General features: G+C 45.9%; 2 protein-coding genes across 2 annotated transcripts in view; one reads left to right on the top strand and one right to left on the bottom strand.

The window, feature by feature from the left end:
- The window catches only part of LOC127929954 (uncharacterized), a 48,297-nt gene extending 46,923 nt beyond the window's left edge, over positions 1-1,374 (bottom strand). Inside the window, exon 1 of the mRNA XM_052518443.1 lies at positions 593-1,374. The gene's annotated coding sequence lies outside the window, so the exon portion shown is untranslated. The remainder of the gene's footprint in view (positions 1-592) is intronic.
- LOC118394753 (RNA-binding protein Musashi homolog 2-like) overlaps positions 1-20,524 on the top strand; it is a 413,238-nt gene that overhangs the window by 283,022 nt on the left and 109,692 nt on the right. Inside the window, exon 8 of the mRNA XM_052518448.1 lies at positions 5,294-5,376. Coding sequence (XP_052374408.1) covers positions 5,294-5,376 — 83 coding nt within the window. The remainder of the gene's footprint in view (positions 1-5,293; positions 5,377-20,524) is intronic.

Genomic DNA, 20,524 nt, shown 5'->3' with positions numbered 1-20,524 from the left:
CTTGTTTGGGTGTAGGGCCTGATCAGAGCCTGGAGGTACTGAGGTGCCGTTCCCCTCACAGCTCCGGAGGCAAGCACCATGGTCTTGTAGCGGATGCGAGCTTCAACTGGAAGCCAGTGGAGAGAGCGGAGGAGCGGGGTGACGTGAGAGAACTTGGGAAGGTTGAACACCAGACGGGCTGCGGCGTTCTGGATGAGTTGTAGGGTTTAATGGCACAGGCAGGGAGCCCAGCCAACAGCGAGTTGCAGTAATCCAGACGGGAGATGACAAGTGCCTGGATTAGAACCTGCGCCGCTTCCTGTGTGAGGCAGGGTCGTACTCTGCGGATGTTGTAGAGCATGAACCTACAGGAACGGGCCACCGCCTTGATGTTAGTTGAGAATGACAGGGTGTTGTCCAGGATCACGCCAAGGTTCTTAGCGCTCTGGGAGGAGGACACAATGGAGTTGTCAACCGTGATGGCGAGATCATGGAACGGGCAGTCCTTCCCCGGGAGGAAGAGCAGCTCCGTCTTGCCGAGGTTCAGCTTGAGGTGGTGATCCGTCATCCACACTGATATGTCTGCCAGACATGCAGAGATGCGATTCGCCACCTGGTCATCAGAAGGGGGAAAGGAGTAGATTAATTGTGTGTCGTCTGCATAGCAATGATAGGAGAGACCATGTGAGGTTATGACAGAGCCAAGTGACTTGGTGTATAGCGAGAATAGGAGAGGGCCTAGAACAGAGCCCTGGGGGACACCAGTGGTGAGAGCGCGTGGTGAGGAGACAGATTCTCGCCACGCCACCTGGTAGGAGCGACCTGTCAGGTAGGAGGCAATCCAAGCGTGGGCCAAGCCGGAGATGCCCAACTCGGAGAGGGTGGAGAGGAGGATCTGATGGTTCACAGTATCGAAGGCAGCCGATAGGTCTAGAAGGATGAGAGCAGAGGAGAGAGAGTTAGCTTTAGCAGTGCGGAGCGCCTCCGTGATACAGAGAAGAGCAGTCTCAGTTGAATGACTAGTCCTGAAACCTGACTGATTTGGATCAAGAAGGTCATTCTGAGAGAGATAGCGGGAGAGCTGGCCAAGGACGGCACGTTCAAGAGTTTTGGAGAGAAAAGAAAGAAGGGATACTGGTCTGTAGTTGTTGACATCGGAGGGATCGAGTGTAGGTTTTTTCAGAAGGGGTGCAACTCTCGCTCTCTTGAAGACGGAAGGGACGTAGCCAGCGGTCAGGGATGAGTTAATGAGCGAGGTGAGGTAAGGGAGAAGGTCTCCGGAAATGGTCTGGAGAAGAGAGGAGGGGATAGGGTCGAGCGGACAGGTTGTTGGGTGGCCGGCCGTCACAAGACGCGAGATTTCATCTGGAGAGAGAGGGGAGAAAGAGGTCAGAGCACAGGGTAGGGCAGTGTGAGCAGAACCAGCGGTGTCGTTTGACTTAGCAAACGAGGATCGGATGTCGTCGACCTTCTTTTCAAAATGGTTGACGAAGTCATCTGCAGAGAGGGGGGGGGGAGGGGGAGGAGGATTCAGGAGGGAGGAGAAGGTGGCAAAGAGATTCCTAGGGTTAGAGGCAGATGCTTGGAATTTAGAGTGGTAGAAAGTGGCTTTAGCAGCAGAGACAGAGGAGGAAAATGTAGAGAGGAGGGAGTGAAAGGATGCCAGGTCCGCAGGGAGGCGAGTTTTCCTCCATTTCCGCTCGGCTGCCCGGAGCCCTGTTCTGTGAGCTCGCAATGAGTCGTCGAGCCACGGAGCGGGAGGGGAGGACCGAGCCGGCCTGGAAGATAGGGGACATAGAGAGTCAAAGGATGCAGAAAGGGAGGAGAGGAGGGTTGAGGAGGCAGAATCAGGAGATAGGTTGGAGAAGGTTTGAGCAGAGGGAAGAGATGATAGGATGGAAGAGGAGAGAGTAGCGGGGAGAGAGAGCGAAGGTTGGGACGGCGCGATACCATCCGAGTAGGGCCAGTGTGGGAAGTGTTGGATGAGAGCGAGAGGGAAAAGGATACAAGGTAGTGGTCGGAGACTTGGAGGGGAGTTGCAATGAGGTTAGTGGAAGAACAGCATCTAGTAAAGATGAGGTCGAGCGTATTGCCTGCCTTGTGAGTAGGGGGAAGGTGAGAGGGTGAGGTCAAAAGAGGAGAGGAGTGGAAAGAAGGAGGCAGAGAGGAATGAGTCAAAGGTAGACGGGGGAGGTTAAAGTCGCCCAGAACTGTGAGAGGTGAGCCGTCCTCAGGAAAGGAGCTTATCAAGACATCAAGCTCATTGATGAACTCTCCGAGGGGACCTGGAGGGCGATAAATGATAAGGATGTTAAGCTTGAAAGGGCTGGTAACTGTGACAGCATGAAATTCAAAGGAGGCTATAGACAGATGGGTAAGGGGAGAAAGAGAGAATGACCACTTGGGAGAGATGAGGATCCCGGTGCCACCACGCCACTGACCAGAAGCTCTCGGGGTGTGCGAGAACACGTGGGCGGACGAAGAGAGAGCAGTAGGAGTAGCAGTGTTATCTGTGGTGATCCATGTTTCCGTCAGTGCCAAGAAGTCGAGGGACTGGAGGGAGGCATAGGCTGAGATGAACTCTGCCTTGTTGGCCGCAGATCGGCAGTTCCAGAGGCTACCGGAGACCTGGAACTCCACGTGGGTCGTGCGCGCTGGGACCACCAGATTAGGGTGGCCGCTGCCACGAGGTGTGGAGCGTTTGTATGGTCTGTGCAGAGAGGATTGTTGTTCTGGATTTGGTGGCTTGTGTACTTAGCATTGCCACATGCATTCATCCAGTTCTCTATGAGAGGGTCATGCTCTGCTATTTCTTCTAAGATTGTAAAAAAATGACCCTTGTTGTGAGAGTCATCAGTCTCTCAGTGACCTTGCTGCGCTTTATTTTGAGTGGCAGTTAATAGGAGCACATCTGCAGTTGTTTTAATGTAAGTACAGTTTCCCTCCACTCTCTTTTTCCGGTCCTCATTTATGACATCTAACATTGATGAGTTGCTGTCAATAGCCCTTTTATGCTGATTCCGAGCATACATAGCATTGATAGGATGCTCTGCCTTTGAATGGAGCTTAAACCCATCATCTTTAAACAGCACCTTTTTCCAGTTACAAAAACCTGACTGTGATGTGAAGGCAGATTCAGGTGTATTGAACAGAGAAACCTGACTGTGATGTGAAGCCAGATTCAGGTGTATTGAACAGAGAAACATGACTGTGATGTGAAGGCAGATTCAGGTGTATTGGGCAGAGAAACATGACTGTGATGTGAAGGCAGATTCAGGTGTATTGGGCAGAGAAACATGACTGTGATGTGAAGGCAGATTCAGGTGTATAGGGCAGAGAAACATGACTGTGATGTGAAGGCAGATTCAGGTGTATAGGGCAGAGAAACATGACTGTGATGTGAAGGCAGATTCAGGTGTACTGGGCAGAGAAACATGACTGTGATGTGAAGGCAGATTCAGGTGTACAGATGCATGGTGTATTGGGCAGAGAAACATGACTGTGATGTGAAGGCAGATTCAGGTGTGATGTGAAGGCAGATTCAGGTGTATTGAACAGAGAAACATGACTGTGATGTGAAGGCAGATTCAGGTGTACTGGGCAGAGAAACATGACTGTGATGTGAAGGCAGATTCAGGTGTATTGGGCAGAGAAACCTGACTGTGATGTGAAGGCAGATTCAGGTGTACTGGGCAGAGAAACCTGACTGTGATGTGAAGGCGGATTCAGGTGTATTGAACAGAGAAACCTGACTGTGATGTGAAGGCAGATTCAGGTGTATTGGGCAGAGAAACCTGACTGTGATGTGAAGGCAGATTCAGGTGTATCGGGCAGAGAAACATGACTTTGATGTGAAGGCAGATTCAGGTGTATCGGGCAGAGAAACCTGACTGTGATGTGAAGGCAGATTCAGGTGTATTGGGCAGAGAAACATGACTGTGATGTGAAGGCAGATTCAGGTGTATTGGGCAGAGAAAAATGCCTACAGGCGAAACAATAGGTTGAATCTTTACATACAGAATATTCAAGCCATGAATTGTCCTTATAGCAGGAGCTGTTGAAAGCCCGTTTCCTAGTACTACTGTCACGCCCTGACCATAGAGTGCCTTTTTATTCTCTATTTTGGTTAGGTCGGGGTGTGACTAGGGTGGGTGATCTAGTGCATTTGTTTCTATGTTGGCCTGGTATGGTTCCCAATCAGAGGCAGCTGTTTATCGTTGTCTCTGATTGGGGATCATATTTAGGCAGCCAATGCCCCACTGGTTTTTGTGGGATCTTGTTTTTGTGTTGATTCCTGTGAGCTCTACAGAACGTCACGTTTCGTTGATCTTTACTGTTTTTGTGAGTTTCAATTAATTAACATGTGGAACTCTACATACGCTGCGCCTTGGTCCGACTATGATTACCACGACGATCGTGACAACTATGCTGAGTTCTGAGAAACGTTTTCAAACGTATTCTCTCTTCTTCTTCTGTATGTTCTTCTTATTCTTCTGTATCTCGCAACCAACCTTAATACTCTCTCTTCTTCATCCTCGATTTGAAAATGCGCCGCCGAACATCAAAATAAATGCTTCTTTCAACAAGAGGTGAAACGAGATGTCAAACAGCATCAAAATGCCAGTAGCAAATGAAATTTTGGGGGTGGCACCCCGGACACCCCTCTAGCTGATGCCAGCTAACTTCCTGTCAGATTTTTCATGTCCGGTTGCTGGTTTGCCGCTAGGCTACCTGCCTGCCACTATTAGTTAAGAATGAGATAATCCGGTCAAGCCACGAGTCACTAGATTACCCTCTATTAGTTATCAATTAGTGTTTGTTGCTGATTTGAGAGATTTATATAATGTTCTGTGTCACAATAATATGATATGGCCTGACAGAAACTAGAATGTGTTTTACAGTGAAATATCAATGTCCGAGCAGAGAATATCTGTAATGAAATTCATGGGCTATAGGCCAGGGTCCATGAACTTCCTTTAATGAGCTTGTGGCATTTCCCTCCTCTTCTATCTGTGAAGCAGGAATATAGTTATTCTAATAATGAGAACTGTATCATTTTTATTGCACATAGCTGTACGGCCGTTCCAGATCTATAACTGCATCTTTATTCAGTCCTGATAACACAGGGTTTAGCTAAATTTAGGGGACACATTTTCATATGTTGCCTGTCTTGCAAATTCAAGTTTTTTTTAATGAATTTTGACTATAACCAATGCTTTATTTCTCTCTGCCTTTTTCTCCTTTTCACTCACTCTCTTTCTCTCTCTGTCCCCCTCTTCCTGTCATTCTCTCTACCTCTCTGTCCTCCCTGCAGGTTTCGGCTTTGTAACTTTTGAGGTTGAGGACGTTGTGGAGAAAGTATGCGAGATTCACTTTCATGAAATCAATAATAAAATGGTGAGTGGCTCTCGCTTTTCAAAACGGTGGACGGTGCGTTGCTGGCTGGATTAATATTTGATTTTCTCTTTAGCACAGCGGGAACGATGGCAGACACACACACACACACACACACACACACACACACACACACACACACACACACACACGTTTTTAGGGATATGGAGTCAGTGGTGTGCACTGTGCACCGATGACCACACACCATGAAATTGTGTTTGTGAGTCGTTCCTGGCAGAAGGGCAAAACAACCTGTCCCTACCTCACGCAAAACCACCCTGCAAATCAGGCTGGAACAGGTATCCATGTCTGTGAAAGCTGGTGGTATTATTGAAAAAACAACAACATTAAACCTATCAGTCCAGGCTGTTTCAATGCCACACCTGATGCCAGACCTGGTATTGATGTTTATTCTTAATCTTCAGTAGTGGAAGTGTGTTTCCAGCAGACTGGTCTCGGGTCAGGATTAATGGCCTGTTGACCAGGTGGTGGGTAGGCTGTGAGCAGGCTGGCTGAGGCCCAGGATGGCGAGACAATGGTGTGCAGAGAGGACGAGGGTGGTGGTGGTGAAGCCTGGGTGTAGCGTTAGCCTGCGCTAGTTGCTTGTCACTCATGCAGCCTGCTGTGGCTCGGAAAGTGCAGTATAGCAGCGTAGGGGGAGCATATCAGACCCTGCATGGCTCCATATGCCGTGCACTGACAACTCTCCCTCCTTAATCAACACTACCACTACTACACTACTCTCCCTCCTCAGTCAACACTACCACTACTACACTACTCTCCCTCCTTAGTCAACACTACCACTACTACACCACTCTCCTTCCTTAGTTCAACACCACCACTACTACACCACTCTCCTTCCTTAGTCAACACTACCACTACTACACTACTCTCCTTCCTTAGTCAACACTACCACTAAAACACCACTCTCCTTCCTTAGTCAACACTACCACTACTACACCACTCTCCTTCCTTAGTCAACACTACCACTACTACACCACTCTCCTTCCTTAGTCAACACTACCACTACTACACTACTCTCCTTCCTTAGTCAACACTACCACTACTACACCACTCTCCTTCCTTAGTCAACACTACCACTACTACGCCACTCTCCTTCCTTAGTCAACACTACCACTACTACACCACTCTCCTTCCTTAGTCAACACTACCACTACTACACCACTCTCCTTCCTCAGTCAACACTACCACTACTACACCACTCTCCCTCCTCAGTCAACACTACCACTACTACACTACTCTCCCTCCTTAGTCAACACTACCACTACTACACCACTCTCCCTCCTTAGTCAACACTACCACTACTACACCACTCTCCTTCCTTAGTTCAACACCACCACTACTACACCATTCTCCTTCCTTAGTCAACACTACCACTACTACACTACTCTCCTTCCTTAGTCAACACTACCACTAAAACACCACTCTCCCTCCTCAGTCAACACTACCACTACTACACTTACTCTCCTTCCTTAGTCAACACTACCACTACTACACCACTCTCCTTCCTTAGTCAACACTACCACTACTACACAACTCTCCTTCCTTAGTCAACACTACCACTACTACACCACTCTCCCTCCTTAGTCAACACTACCACTACTACACCACTCTCCTTCCTTAGTCAACACTACCACTACTACGCCACTCTCCTTCCTTAGTCAACACTACCACTACTACACCACTCTCCTTCCTTAGTCAACACTACCACTACTACACCACTCTCCCTCCTCAGTCAACACTACCACTACTACCCTACTCTCCTTCCTTAGTCAACACTACCACTACTACACCACTCTCCCTCCTCAGTCAATACTACCACTACTACACCACTCTCCCTCCTCAGTCAACACTACCACTACTACCCTACTCTCCTTCCTTAGTCAACACTACCACTACTACACCACTCTCCCTCCTCAGTCAACACTACCACTACTACACTTACTCTCCTTCCTTAGTCAACACTACCACTACTACACCACTCTCCTTCCTTAGTCAACACTACCACTACTACACTACTCTCCTTCCTTAGTCAACACTACCACTACTACACTACTCTCCTTCCTTAGTTAACACTACCACTACTACACAACTCTCCTTCCTTAGTCAACACTACCACTACTACACTACTCTCCTTCCTTAGTCAACACCACCACTACTACACCACTCTCCTTCCTTAGTCAACACTACCACTACTACACCACTCTCCTTCCTTAGTCAACACTACCACTACTACACCACTCTCCTTCCTTAGTCAACACTACCACTACTACACTACTCTCCTTCCTTAGTCAACACCACCACTACTACACCACTCTCCTTCCTTAGTCAACACTACCACTACTACACTACTCTCCTTCCTTAGTCAACACTACCACTACTACACTACTCTCCTTCCTTAGTTCAACACTACCACTACTACACCACTCTCCTTCCTTAGTCAACACTACCACTACTACACCACTCTCCTTCCTTAGTCAACACTACCACTACTACACTACTCTCCTTCCTTAGTCAACACTACCACTACTACGCCACTCTCCTTCCTTAGTCAACACTACCACTACTACACCACTCTCCTTCCTTAGTCAACACTACCACTACTACACCACTCTCCTTCCTTAGTCAACACTACCACTACTACACCACTCTCCTCCTTAGTCAACACTACCACTACTACACCACTCTCCCTCCTTAGTCAACACTACCACTACTACCCTACTCTCCTTCCTTAGTCAACACTACCACTACTACACCACTCTCCCTCCTCAGTCAATACTACCACTACTACACCACTCTCCCTCCTCAGTCAACACTACCACTACTACCCTACTCTCCTTCCTTAGTCAACACTACCACTACTACACCACTCTCCCTCCTCAGTCAACACTACCACTACTACACTTACTCTCCTTCCTTAGTCAACACTACCACTACTACACCACTCTCCTTCCTTAGTCAACACTACCACTACTACACTACTCTCCTTCCTTAGTCAACACTACCACTACTACACCACTCTCCTTCCTTAGTCAACACTACCACTACTACGCCACTCTCCTTCCTTAGTCAACACTACCACTACTACACCACTCTCCTTCCTTAGTCAACACTACCACTACTACACCACTCTCCCTCCTCAGTCAACACTACCACTACTACCCTACTCTCCTTCCTTAGTCAACACTACCACTACTACACCACTCTCCCTCCTCAGTCAATACTACCACTACTACACCACTCTCCCTCCTCAGTCAACACTACCACTACTACCCTACTCTCCTTCCTTAGTCAACACTACCACTACTACACCACTCTCCCTCCTCAGTCAACACTACCACTACTACACTTACTCTCCTTCCTTAGTCAACACTACCACTACTACACCACTCTCCTTCCTTAGTCAACACTACCACTACTACACTACTCTCCTTCCTTAGTCAACACTACCACTACTACACTACTCTCCTTCCTTAGTTAACACTACCACTACTACACAACTCTCCTTCCTTAGTCAACACTACCACTACTACACTACTCTCCTTCCTTAGTCAACACCACCACTACTACACCACTCTCCTTCCTTAGTCAACACTACCACTACTACACCACTCTCCTTCCTTAGTCAACACTACCACTACTACACCACTCTCCTTCCTTAGTCAACACTACCACTACTACACTACTCTCCTTCCTTAGTCAACACTACCACTACTACACCACTCTCCCTCCTCAGTCAATACTACCACTACTACACCACTCTCCCTCCTCAGTCAACACTACCACTACTACCCTACTCTCCTTCCTTAGTCAACACTACCACTACTACACCACTCTCCCTCCTCAGTCAACACTACCACTACTACACTTACTCTCCTTCCTTAGTCAACACTACCACTACTACACCACTCTCCTTCCTTAGTCAACACTACCACTACTACACTACTCTCCTTCCTTAGTCAACACTACCACTACTACACTACTCTCCTTCCTTAGTTAACACTACCACTACTACACAACTCTCCTTCCTTAGTCAACACTACCACTACTACACTACTCTCCTTCCTTAGTCAACACCACCACTACTACACCACTCTCCTTCCTTAGTCAACACTACCACTACTACACCACTCTCCTTCCTTAGTCAACACTACCACTACTACACCACTCTCCTTCCTTAGTCAACACTACCACTACTACACTACTCTCCTTCCTTAGTCAACACCACCACTACTACACCACTCTCCTTCCTTAGTCAACACTACCACTACTACACTACTCTCCTTCCTTAGTCAACACTACCACTACTACACTACTCTCCTTCCTTAGTTCAACACTACCACTACTACACCACTCTCCTTCCTTAGTCAACACTACCACTACTACACCACTCTCCTTCCTTAGTCAACACTACCACTACTACACTACTCTCCTTCCTTAGTCAACACTACCACTACTACGCCACTCTCCTTCCTTAGTCAACACTACCACTACTACACCACTCTCCTTCCTTAGTCAACACTACCACTACTACACCACTCTCCTTCCTTAGTCAACACTACCACTACTACACCACTCTCCCTCCTTAGTCAACACTACCACTACTACACCACTCTCCCTCCTTAGTCAACACTACCACTACTACACTACTCTCCTTCCTTAGTCAACACTACCACTACTACACCACTCTCCTTCCTTAGTCAACACTACCACTACTACACAACTCTCCTTCCTTAGTCAACACTACCACTACTACACCACTCTCCCTCCTTAGTCAACACTACCACTACTACACCACTCTCCCTCCTTAGTCAACACTACCACTACTACACTACTCTCCTTCCTTAGTCAACACTACCACTACTACACCACTCTCCTTCCTTAGTCAATACTACCACTACTACACCACTCTCCCTCCTCAGTCAACACTACCACTACTACACCACTCTCCTTCCTTAGTCAACACTACCACTACTACACCACTCTCCCTCCTCAGTCAATACTACCACTACTACACCACTCTCCCTCCTCAGTCAACACTACCACTACTACACCACTCTCCTTCCTTAGTCAACACTACCACTACTACACTACTCTCCTTCCTTAGTTCAACACTACCACTACTACACCACTCTCCTTCCTTAGTCAACACTACCACTACTACACACTCTCCCTCCTCAGTCAACAGTACCACTACTACACTACTCTCCTTCCTTAGTCAACACTACCACTACTACACCACTCTCCTTCCTTAGTTCAACACTACCACTACTACCCTACTCTCCTTCCTTAGTCAACACTACCACTACTACACCACTCTCCCTCCTCAGTCAACACTACCACTACTACACTACTCTCCTTCCTTAGTCAACACTACCACTACTACACCACTCTCCTTCCTTAGTCAACACTACCACTACTACACCACTCTCCTTCCTTAGTCAACACTACCACTACTACACTACTTTCTTTCATTAGTCAACACTACCACTACTACACTACTCTGAACTCCCTCCTTACTCAACACTACCACTACTACACTACTCTCCTTCCTTAGTCAACACTACCACTACTACACTACTCTCCCTCCTTACTCAACACTACCACTACTACACTACTCTCCTTCCTTAGTCAACACTACCACTACTACACTATTCTCCCTCCTTAGTCAACACCACCACTACTACACCACTCTCCTTCCTTAGTCAACACTACCACTACTACACCACTCTCCTTCCTTAGTCAACACCACCACTACTACACCACTCTCCCTCCTTAGTCAACACTACCACTACTACACTACTCTCCTTCCTTAGTCAACACTACCACTACTACACCACTCTCCTTCCTTAGTCAACACTACCACTACTACACCACTCTCCTTCCTTAGTCAACACTACCACTACTACACCACTTTCCTTCCTTAGTCAACACCACCACTACTACACCACTCTCCTTCCTTAGTCAACACTACCACTACTACACCACTCTCCTTCCTTAGTCAACACTACCACTACTACACCACTCTCCTTCCTTAGTCAACACTACCACTACTACACCACTCTCCTTCCTTAGTCAACACTACCACTACTACACTACTCTCCTTCCTTAGTCAACACCACCACTACTACACCACTCTCCTTCCTTAGTCAACACTACCACTACTACACTACTCTCCTTCCTTAGTCAACACTACCACTACTACACTACTCTCCTTCCTTAGTTCAACACTACCACTACTACACCACTCTCCTTCCTTAGTCAACACTACCACTACTACACCACTCTCCTTCCTTAGTCAACACTACCACTACTACACTACTCTCCTTCCTTAGTCAACACTACCACTACTACGCCACTCTCCTTCCTTAGTCAACACTACCACTACTACACCACTCTCCTTCCTTAGTCAACACTACCACTACTACACCACTCTCCTTCCTTAGTCAACACTACCACTACTACACCACTCTCCCTCCTTAGTCAACACTACCACTACTACACCACTCTCCCTCCTTAGTCAACACTACCACTACTACACTACTCTCCTTCCTTAGTCAACACTACCACTACTACACCACTCTCCTTCCTTAGTCAACACTACCACTACTACACAACTCTCCTTCCTTAGTCAACACTACCACTACTACACCACTCTCCCTCCTTAGTCAACACTACCACTACTACACCACTCTCCCTCCTTAGTCAACACTACCACTACTACACTACTCTCCTTCCTTAGTCAACACTACCACTACTACACCACTCTCCTTCCTTAGTCAATACTACCACTACTACACCACTCTCCCTCCTCAGTCAACACTACCACTACTACACCACTCTCCTTCCTTAGTCAACACTACCACTACTACACCACTCTCCCTCCTCAGTCAATACTACCACTACTACACCACTCTCCCTCCTCAGTCAACACTACCACTACTACACCACTCTCCTTCCTTAGTCAACACTACCACTACTACACTACTCTCCTTCCTTAGTTCAACACTACCACTACTACACCACTCTCCTTCCTTAGTCAACACTACCACTACTACACCACTCTCCCTCCTCAGTCAACAGTACCACTACTACACTACTCTCCTTCCTTAGTCAACACTACCACTACTACACCACTCTCCTTCCTTAGTTCAACACTACCACTACTACCCTACTCTCCTTCCTTAGTCAACACTACCACTACTACACCACTCTCCCTCCTCAGTCAACACTACCACTACTACACTACTCTCCTTCCTTAGTCAACACTACCACTACTACACCACTCTCCTTCCTTAGTCAACACTACCACTACTACACCACTCTCCTTCCTTAGTCAACACTACCACTACTACACTACTTTCTTTCATTAGTCAACACTACCACTACTACACTACTCTGAACTCCCTCCTTACTCAACACTACCACTACTACACTACTCTCCTTCCTTAGTCAACACTACCACTACTACACTACTCTCCCTCCTTACTCAACACTACCACTACTACACTACTCTCCTTCCTTAGTCAACACTACCACTACTACACTATTCTCCCTCCTTAGTCAACACCACCACTACTACACCACTCTCCTTCCTTAGTCAACACTACCACTACTACACCACTCTCCTTCCTTAGTCAACACCACCACTACTACACCACTCTCCCTCCTTAGTCAACACTACCACTACTACACTACTCTCCTTCCTTAGTCAACACTACCACTACTACACCACTCTCCTTCCTTAGTCAACACTACCACTACTACACCACTCTCCTTCCTTAGTCAACACTACCACTACTACACCACTTTCCTTCCTTAGTCAACACCACCACTACTACACCACTCTCCTTCCTTAGTCAACACTACCACTACTACACCACTCTCCTTCCTTAGTCAACACTACCACTACTACACCACTCTCCTTCCTTAGTCAACACTACCACTACTACACTACTCTCCTTCCTTAGTCAACACTACCACTACTACACCACTCTCCTTCCTTAGTCAACACTACCACTACTACACTACTCTCCTTCCTTAGTCAACACTACCACTAAACCTTAAACAACTGGGTGATGAAATTCAGGTCCTACGTTATGTAGTAGTTCCCTGACACCCAGTCTCAGCCCCCCAGACCCACAGACAGATCCAGTCTCAGACCCCCAGACCCACAGACAGACCCACAGACAGCCACCCAGTCCCACAGACAGACACAGCAGCATTCCAACCACAGATACAGCACAGATATTGAATTTCACATGATAGTGCATCAAATGCTCTCATTGTTCAGCCAAGCCCCATGTGCCCATCGACTGGATGTATTAAATTGGGCTTTGGGGGAATTGCATGCATTGTTTGCATCTTTTGGGGAGGTTAAGAGAGAAGGATGAGAAAAAATGAATATTTCCATCCCCGGCCTGCTTCATTCAGTTTTACCAGCTCCTGTCTCCATAAAATTATAACTCTGTTTGTGGGGCTTCCTGGTTGCTGAGGTGTTGAAGGAACAACTGGTTAATAAATGACTGAGAGAAGGTATGAAAAGTGGGATGAAGCAGAATAATGTTTTGTGTGTGGAGTCCCGCATCCTTTCTTTCTTCCCTCTTCTAATCTCTGATGCCGTTTTCACAGTTTCTCTTTGCCAAAAGGATAAAAGCCACCTTGGAGGCATCGTCTGCTAGCAGCCTGCGCATTTGTGTGCGCGTGTATTTACGTGCGTGTGTGTACGTGTGTATTTTACTAATATTCAGCAATAACATTATAATGATTATGTTGTAAATGGCAGTAGTAACACACCGTTGGAAGTGTCCACCAGGCCGTAGCCCTCGTGCAAGAGATGCTTTACAGCCACCATTTCACAAACCCACCATCTGTGCATCCTTAACCCTCAGCTTTTAAGAGGGAAGGGGGCCATCTCAGTCTCCATCTGTACTTCCTGTGTGTAGCTATCAGGCATGACCCAGGCATTGACTCCTCTCCTCTCCTAGTGAGTGGTTCTGACTGGGACTTACAGGACTCTGCATCAAGAGATGATGTTACCAGACATCATTGGCTCAGTGCCAGTATGTGGGTGAGGCCGTACTCTGAGTGCCAGCCACCCTGGGCCGAACCTGCTTGATACCCACTCTGGGTAGCAGTGGTGTAAAGTATTTAAGTAAAAATACTTTAAAGTACTTCTTCAAATTAAATTGTATTGGTCACATACCTGTGTTTAGCAGATGTTATTGCGGGTGTAGCAAGATTCTTGGGCTTCTAGCTCCAACAGCGCAGTAGTATTTAACAAGTAATATCTAAAAATTTCACGGCAAATACACACAAATCTAAAGTAAAGGAATGGAATTAAGAATATATAAATATTTGGACGAGCAGTGTCAGAGCAGCATTGACTAAGATACAGTAGAGTAGAATACAGTATATACAGTTGAAGTCGGAAGTTTACATACACTTAGAATGGAGTCATTAAAACTCGTTTTTCAACCACTCCACAAATTTCTTGCTAACAAACTATAGTTTTGGCAAGTCGGTTAGGACATCTACTTTGCGCATGACACAAGTAATTTTTCCAACCATTTTTAACAGACAGATTATGTCACTGTATCACAATTCCAGTGGGTTAGAAGTTTACATACACTAAGTTGACTGTGCCTTTAAACAGCTTGGACAATTCCAGAAAATTATGTCATGGCTTTTGAAGCTTCTGATAGGCTAATTGACATCATTTGAGTCCTTGGGAGCAATTTCCAAACACCTGAAGGTACCACGTCCATCTGTACAAACGATAGTATGCAAGTATAAACACCATGGGACCACGCAGCCATCATACCATAGATGAATGTTCTTTGGTGAGAAAAGTGCAAATCAATCCCAGAACAACAGCAAAGGACCTTGTGAAGATGCTGGAGGAAACAGGTACAAAAGTATCTATATCCACAGTAAAATTAATCCTATAACGACATAACCTGGAAGGCCGCTCAGCAAGGAAGAAGCCACTGTTTCAAAACCGCCTTGAAAAGCCAGACTACGGTTTGCAACTGCACATGGGGACAAAGATTGTACTTTTTGGAGAAATGTCCTCTGGTCTGATGAAACAAAAATAGAACTGTTTGTCCATAATGACTTTCATTATGTTTGGAGGAAAAAGGGGGTGGCCTGCAAGCCGAAGAACACCATCCCAACCGTGAAGCACAGGGGTGGCAGCATCATGTTGTCGGGGTGTTTTGCTGCAGGAGGGCCTGGTGCACTTCACAAAATAGATGGCTTCATGAGGATGGAAAATGACGTGGATATATTGAAGCAACATCTGAAGACATCAGTCAGGAAGTTAAAGCTTGGTCGCAAATGGGTCTTCCAAATGGACAATGACCCCAAGCATACTTCCAAAGTTGTGGCAAAATGGCTTAAGGACAACAAAGTCATGGTATTGGAGTGGCCATCACAAAGCCCTGACCTCAATCTTGTAGAACATTTGTGGGCAGAACTGAAAAAGCGTGTGCAAGCAAGGAGGCCTACAAACCTGACTCAGTTACACCAGCTCTGTCAGGAGGAATGGGCCAACATTCACCTAACGTATTGTGGGAAGCTTGTGGAAGGCTACCTGAAACATTTGACCCAAGTTAAACAATAAAGGCAATGCTACCAAATACTAATTCAGTGTATGTAAACTTCTGACCCAGTGGGAATGTGATGAAAGAAATAAAAGCTGAAATAAAGAATTTTCTTCTATTATTCTGACATTTCACATTCTTAAAATAAAGTGGTGATCTTCACTGACCTAAAACAGGGAATTCCTATTAGGATTAAATGTCAGGAATTGTGAAAAACGTATTTTAAATGTATTTGGCTTAGGTGTATGTACACTTCCGACTTCAACTGTACGTACATGTGAGATGAGTAATGCAAAATATGTAAACATTATTAAAGTGACTAGTGTTCCATTATTAAAGTGGGAAATGATTTAAGTAGTTTTTTGGGGTATCTGCACTTTACTATTCATATTTTTTACTACTTGTACTTTTACTCCACTACATTCCTAAAGAAAATAATGTACTTTTTACTCCATACATTTTCCCTGCCACCCAAAAGTACTCATTACATTTTGAATGCTTAGCAGGACAAAAAAATGGTTCAATTCACACACTTATCAAGAGAGAACATCCCTGGTCACCCCTACTTCCTCTGATCTGGCAGACTCACTAAACACAAATGCTTTGTTTGTAAATGATGTCTGAGTGTTGGAGTGTGCCCCTGGGTATGTGTACATTTTAAAAACAAGAAAATGATGCTGTTTGCTTAGTATAAGGAATGTTTTATTATTCATACTTTTACATTTAAATATCCTAGCCCTCACAGAGCTCGGACATGTGGAGAGGCTAAGAGAGGAGGAGATGATAGATAGCGGTGAAGGAAAACTCTGAATAGGCTTTTTGTATTCCTCTTCAGAGTGGACACTGGAGTTCTGGCCCAAAAACTGCAGCCCAGGTTTGACTGACTGCCTGGATGTGTGTCAGTCTGTTTAGACCTGACACTCACACCCCTTTCACACTCTCTTCAAATCGCTTCATACAAAACCAAGACCAAGCCTTATCCCCCCCTCCTTTGTCCGGTAGTACTCACTGAGCTTTGCTGCTTTACTCTGCTGTGACGGTAGAGTATAGGTGTTTAACTGGAGTGTGGGGCGCACAATAAAGCTGGAAAGTGTTTAAAGGCCTGGTCGAGGCAGACTGAACCGTGCAGCTGTTGGACACACGTAGAGGAGTGGATCGATCCTGGCCTGGGATAAACCCTCCCTCAGGTACCACCCAGACAGGAAAACCTAGAGAGAAAACACAGTCTACTGTATCAGTGCTCTTTCTTAGATGCACAAATGAGGTAATTATACTCCTTTCTTTCAACGGATCTGAACTGGATGTGAGACTAGTGGTGAGGGCTGTACGTTAACTGTCCATTCTTACACCGTCCTCATAGATGTCAACATTTAACTGCTTTGGTTTCACTGATTGACCAAACTCAGCAATGGGTATGCAAGGACCTCACTCTCCTCTCTGCTGCTGTCTGCACCAATAGCTAACAGCCCCCCTAGACCTGTAGACCTGCTACATGTTCCCAGGCAATACTGCTGACCCCTCTCCATAATCCCCATGCTGCCCGCATGTAGCCCCCCTTCCAGTACAGATGTACCCTGGCTCATTCCCATCACGCCGCCCCTCTCTTCCCTCCAGCCCCCTGCCTGCCGCTGGAGGCCCCCTGCACTAGCCCACTGCGGCGCTAGCCCATTAGCATGTATGATAAGTGCCTAGCATGTCGGCGGGCCAATTTAAAGGCTGGCTCTGCCATGCCAGGGCTCAGGCCTGCAATATCATTGGGAGATAATCTACCGCTGTGAGGGAGAAAGTGGCAGCTCGGGGCGTGCATAAAATCACTCTTATTTTCTCCTTCTCCCTCTCTTCTCTTTCTTCCTTCTGGCTGTTAACACCACTACTTCTTCTGATGACACTGAGAACATGGCAGAAACACCCAAGGGAGGGAGGGAAGTGTTTGTGTGTGTCAGAGAAGGGGCAAGGCAGAGGGGACATGACATGATTCTATGAGTGTTTCCATAGTTGATATATCCCTCAGCCCATTTAATCCCATTAGGAGACATGTTAAGTTGATTCGTCCTGTCTCTCTCTCTGTGTATTTACTCAGCTCTCTCTGTCCAGGAGGAGTTAGTGCATGGCTAGTCTCTCTCTCTCTCTCTGTTCTCTCTCTCTCTGTTCTCTCTCTGTTCTCTCTCGCTGTTCTCTCTCTCTCTGTCTCTCTCTCTGTCTCTCTCTCTCTGTCTCTCTCTCTGTCTCTCTCTCTGTCTCTCTCTCTGTCTCTCTCTGTCTGTCTCTCTCTCTGTCTCTCTCTGTCTGTCTCTCTGTCTCTCTCTGTCTGTCTCTGTCTCGCTGTCTCTCTCTGTCTCTCTCTCTCTCTCTCTCTCTCTCTCTCTCTGTCTCTCTCTCTGTCTCTGTCTCTCTCTCTGTCTCTCTCTGTCTCTCTCTGTCTGTCTCTGTCTCACTGTCTCTCTGTCTCTCTCTCTGTCTCACTGTCTCTCTGTCTCTCTCTCTCTGTCTCTCTCTCTCTCTCTCTCTCTCTCTCTCTCTCTCTCTCTCTCTCTCTCTCTCTCTCTCTCTCTCTCTCTCTCTCTCTCTGTGTCTCTCTTTCTTTCTCTCCCCCTGTCTGTCTCTCTTTCTCTCTCTTCCCCTGTCTGTCTCTCTCTCTGTCTCTCTGTCTCTTTCTCTCTCAATTCAATGGCTTTATTGGCATGGGAAACATATGTTGATATTGCCAAAGCAAGTGAAATAGATTTTTAAAAATCAATAAAATATTTACTGTAAACATTACACTTCCAAACGTTCCAAAAGAATAAAGACATTATGTTTTTATACAGTGTTGTAACAGTGTTGTAATGACGTTCAAATAGTTCAAGTACAAAAGGGAAAATAAATAAAGATAAATCTAGGTTGTATTTACAATGGTGTTTGTTCTTCAATGGTTGCCCTTTTCTTGTGGCAACAGGTCACAAATCTTGTTGCTGTGATGGCACGTTGTGGTATTTCACCCAATAGATATGGGAGTTTATCAAAATTGGATTTGTTTTCAAATTATTTGTGGGTCTGTGTAATCTGAGGGAAATATGTGTCTCTAACATGGTTATACATTTGGCATGAGGTTAGAAAGTGCAGCTCAGTTTCCACTTCATTTTGTGGGCAGTGTGCACATAGCCTGTCTTCTCTTGAGAGCCAGGTCTGCCTTTGGCGGCCTTTCTCAATAGCAAGGCTATGCTCACTGAATCTGTACATAGTCAAAGCTTTCCTTAATTTTGGGTCAGTCACAGTGGTCAGGTATTCTGCCACTGTGTACTCTCTGTTTAGGGCCAAATAGCATTCTAGTTTTCTCAGTTTTCTGGTAAATTCTTTCCAATGTGTCAAGTAATTATCTTTTTGTTTTCTCATGATTTGGTTAGGTCTAGTTATGTTGCTGTCCTGGGGCTCTGTGGGGTCTGTTTGTGTTTGTGAACAGAGCCCCAGGACCAGCTTGCTTAGGGGTCTCTTCTCCAGGTTTACTTCTCTGTAGGTGATGGCTTTGTTATGGAAGGTTTGGGAATTGCTTCCTTGTAGGTGGTTGTAGAATTTAACGGCTATTTCTGGATTTGGATAATTAGCGGGCGGGTATCGGCCTTATTCTGCACTGCATGCATTATTTGAGAGCTGAGTAAATTATATTTTTGCAGTGTCTCAATTTGGTGTTTGTCCGATTTTGTGAATTCTTGGTTGGTGAGTGGACCCCAGTCCTCACAACCATAAAGGGAAACGGGTTCTATAACTGATTCAAGTATTTTTAGCCAGATACTAATTGGTATGTCGATTTTATGTTCCTTTTGATGGCATAGAACGCCCTTCTTGCCATGTCTCTCAGATCGTTTACAGCTTTGTGGAAGTCACCTGTGGTGCTGATGTTTAGGCCAAGGTATGTATAGTTTTTGTGTGCTCTAGGGAAACGGTGTCTAGATGGAATTTGTATTCGTGGTCCTGGGAACTGGATCTTTTTTTGTCTTATTGAGATCTGTGCAGAAGATCTAGGTGCTGCTGTAGGCATCCTTGGTTGAGGACAGAAGCACGAGATCATCAGCAAACAGTAGACACTTTACAGATTTTTGGTAGGGTGAGGCCAGGTACTGCAGACTGTTCTAGTGCCCTCACCAATTCGTTGATATACATGTTGAAGAGAGTGGGGCTTAAGCTACATTCCTGTCTCACCCCCGGCCATGTGGAAATAAATGTGTGGTTTTTTTGCCAATCTTAACTGCACACCTTTTGTTTGTGTACATGGATTTTATAATGTTGTATGTTTTCCCCCCAACACTACTTTCCATCAATTTGCATAGCAGACCCTCATGCCAAATTGAGTTGAAAGCAATTTGGAAATCAACAAAACATGAGAAGACTTTGCATTTGTTTTGGTTTGTTTGTTTGTCAATTAAGGTGTGCAGGGTGAATACGTGGTCTGTTGTACGGTAATTTGATAAAAAGCCTATTTGACATTTGCTCAATACATTGTTTTCGCTGAGGAAATGTATGAATCTGCTGTTAATGATAATGCAAAGGAT

Source organism: Oncorhynchus keta, chromosome 1 (genome assembly GCF_023373465.1).
Source record: "Oncorhynchus keta strain PuntledgeMale-10-30-2019 chromosome 1, Oket_V2, whole genome shotgun sequence".
Taxonomy (NCBI): Eukaryota; Metazoa; Chordata; class Actinopteri; order Salmoniformes; family Salmonidae; genus Oncorhynchus; species Oncorhynchus keta.
The sequence above is the reverse complement of the archived record's forward strand: the minus strand, read 5'-3'. Positions and strand labels throughout refer to the sequence as shown.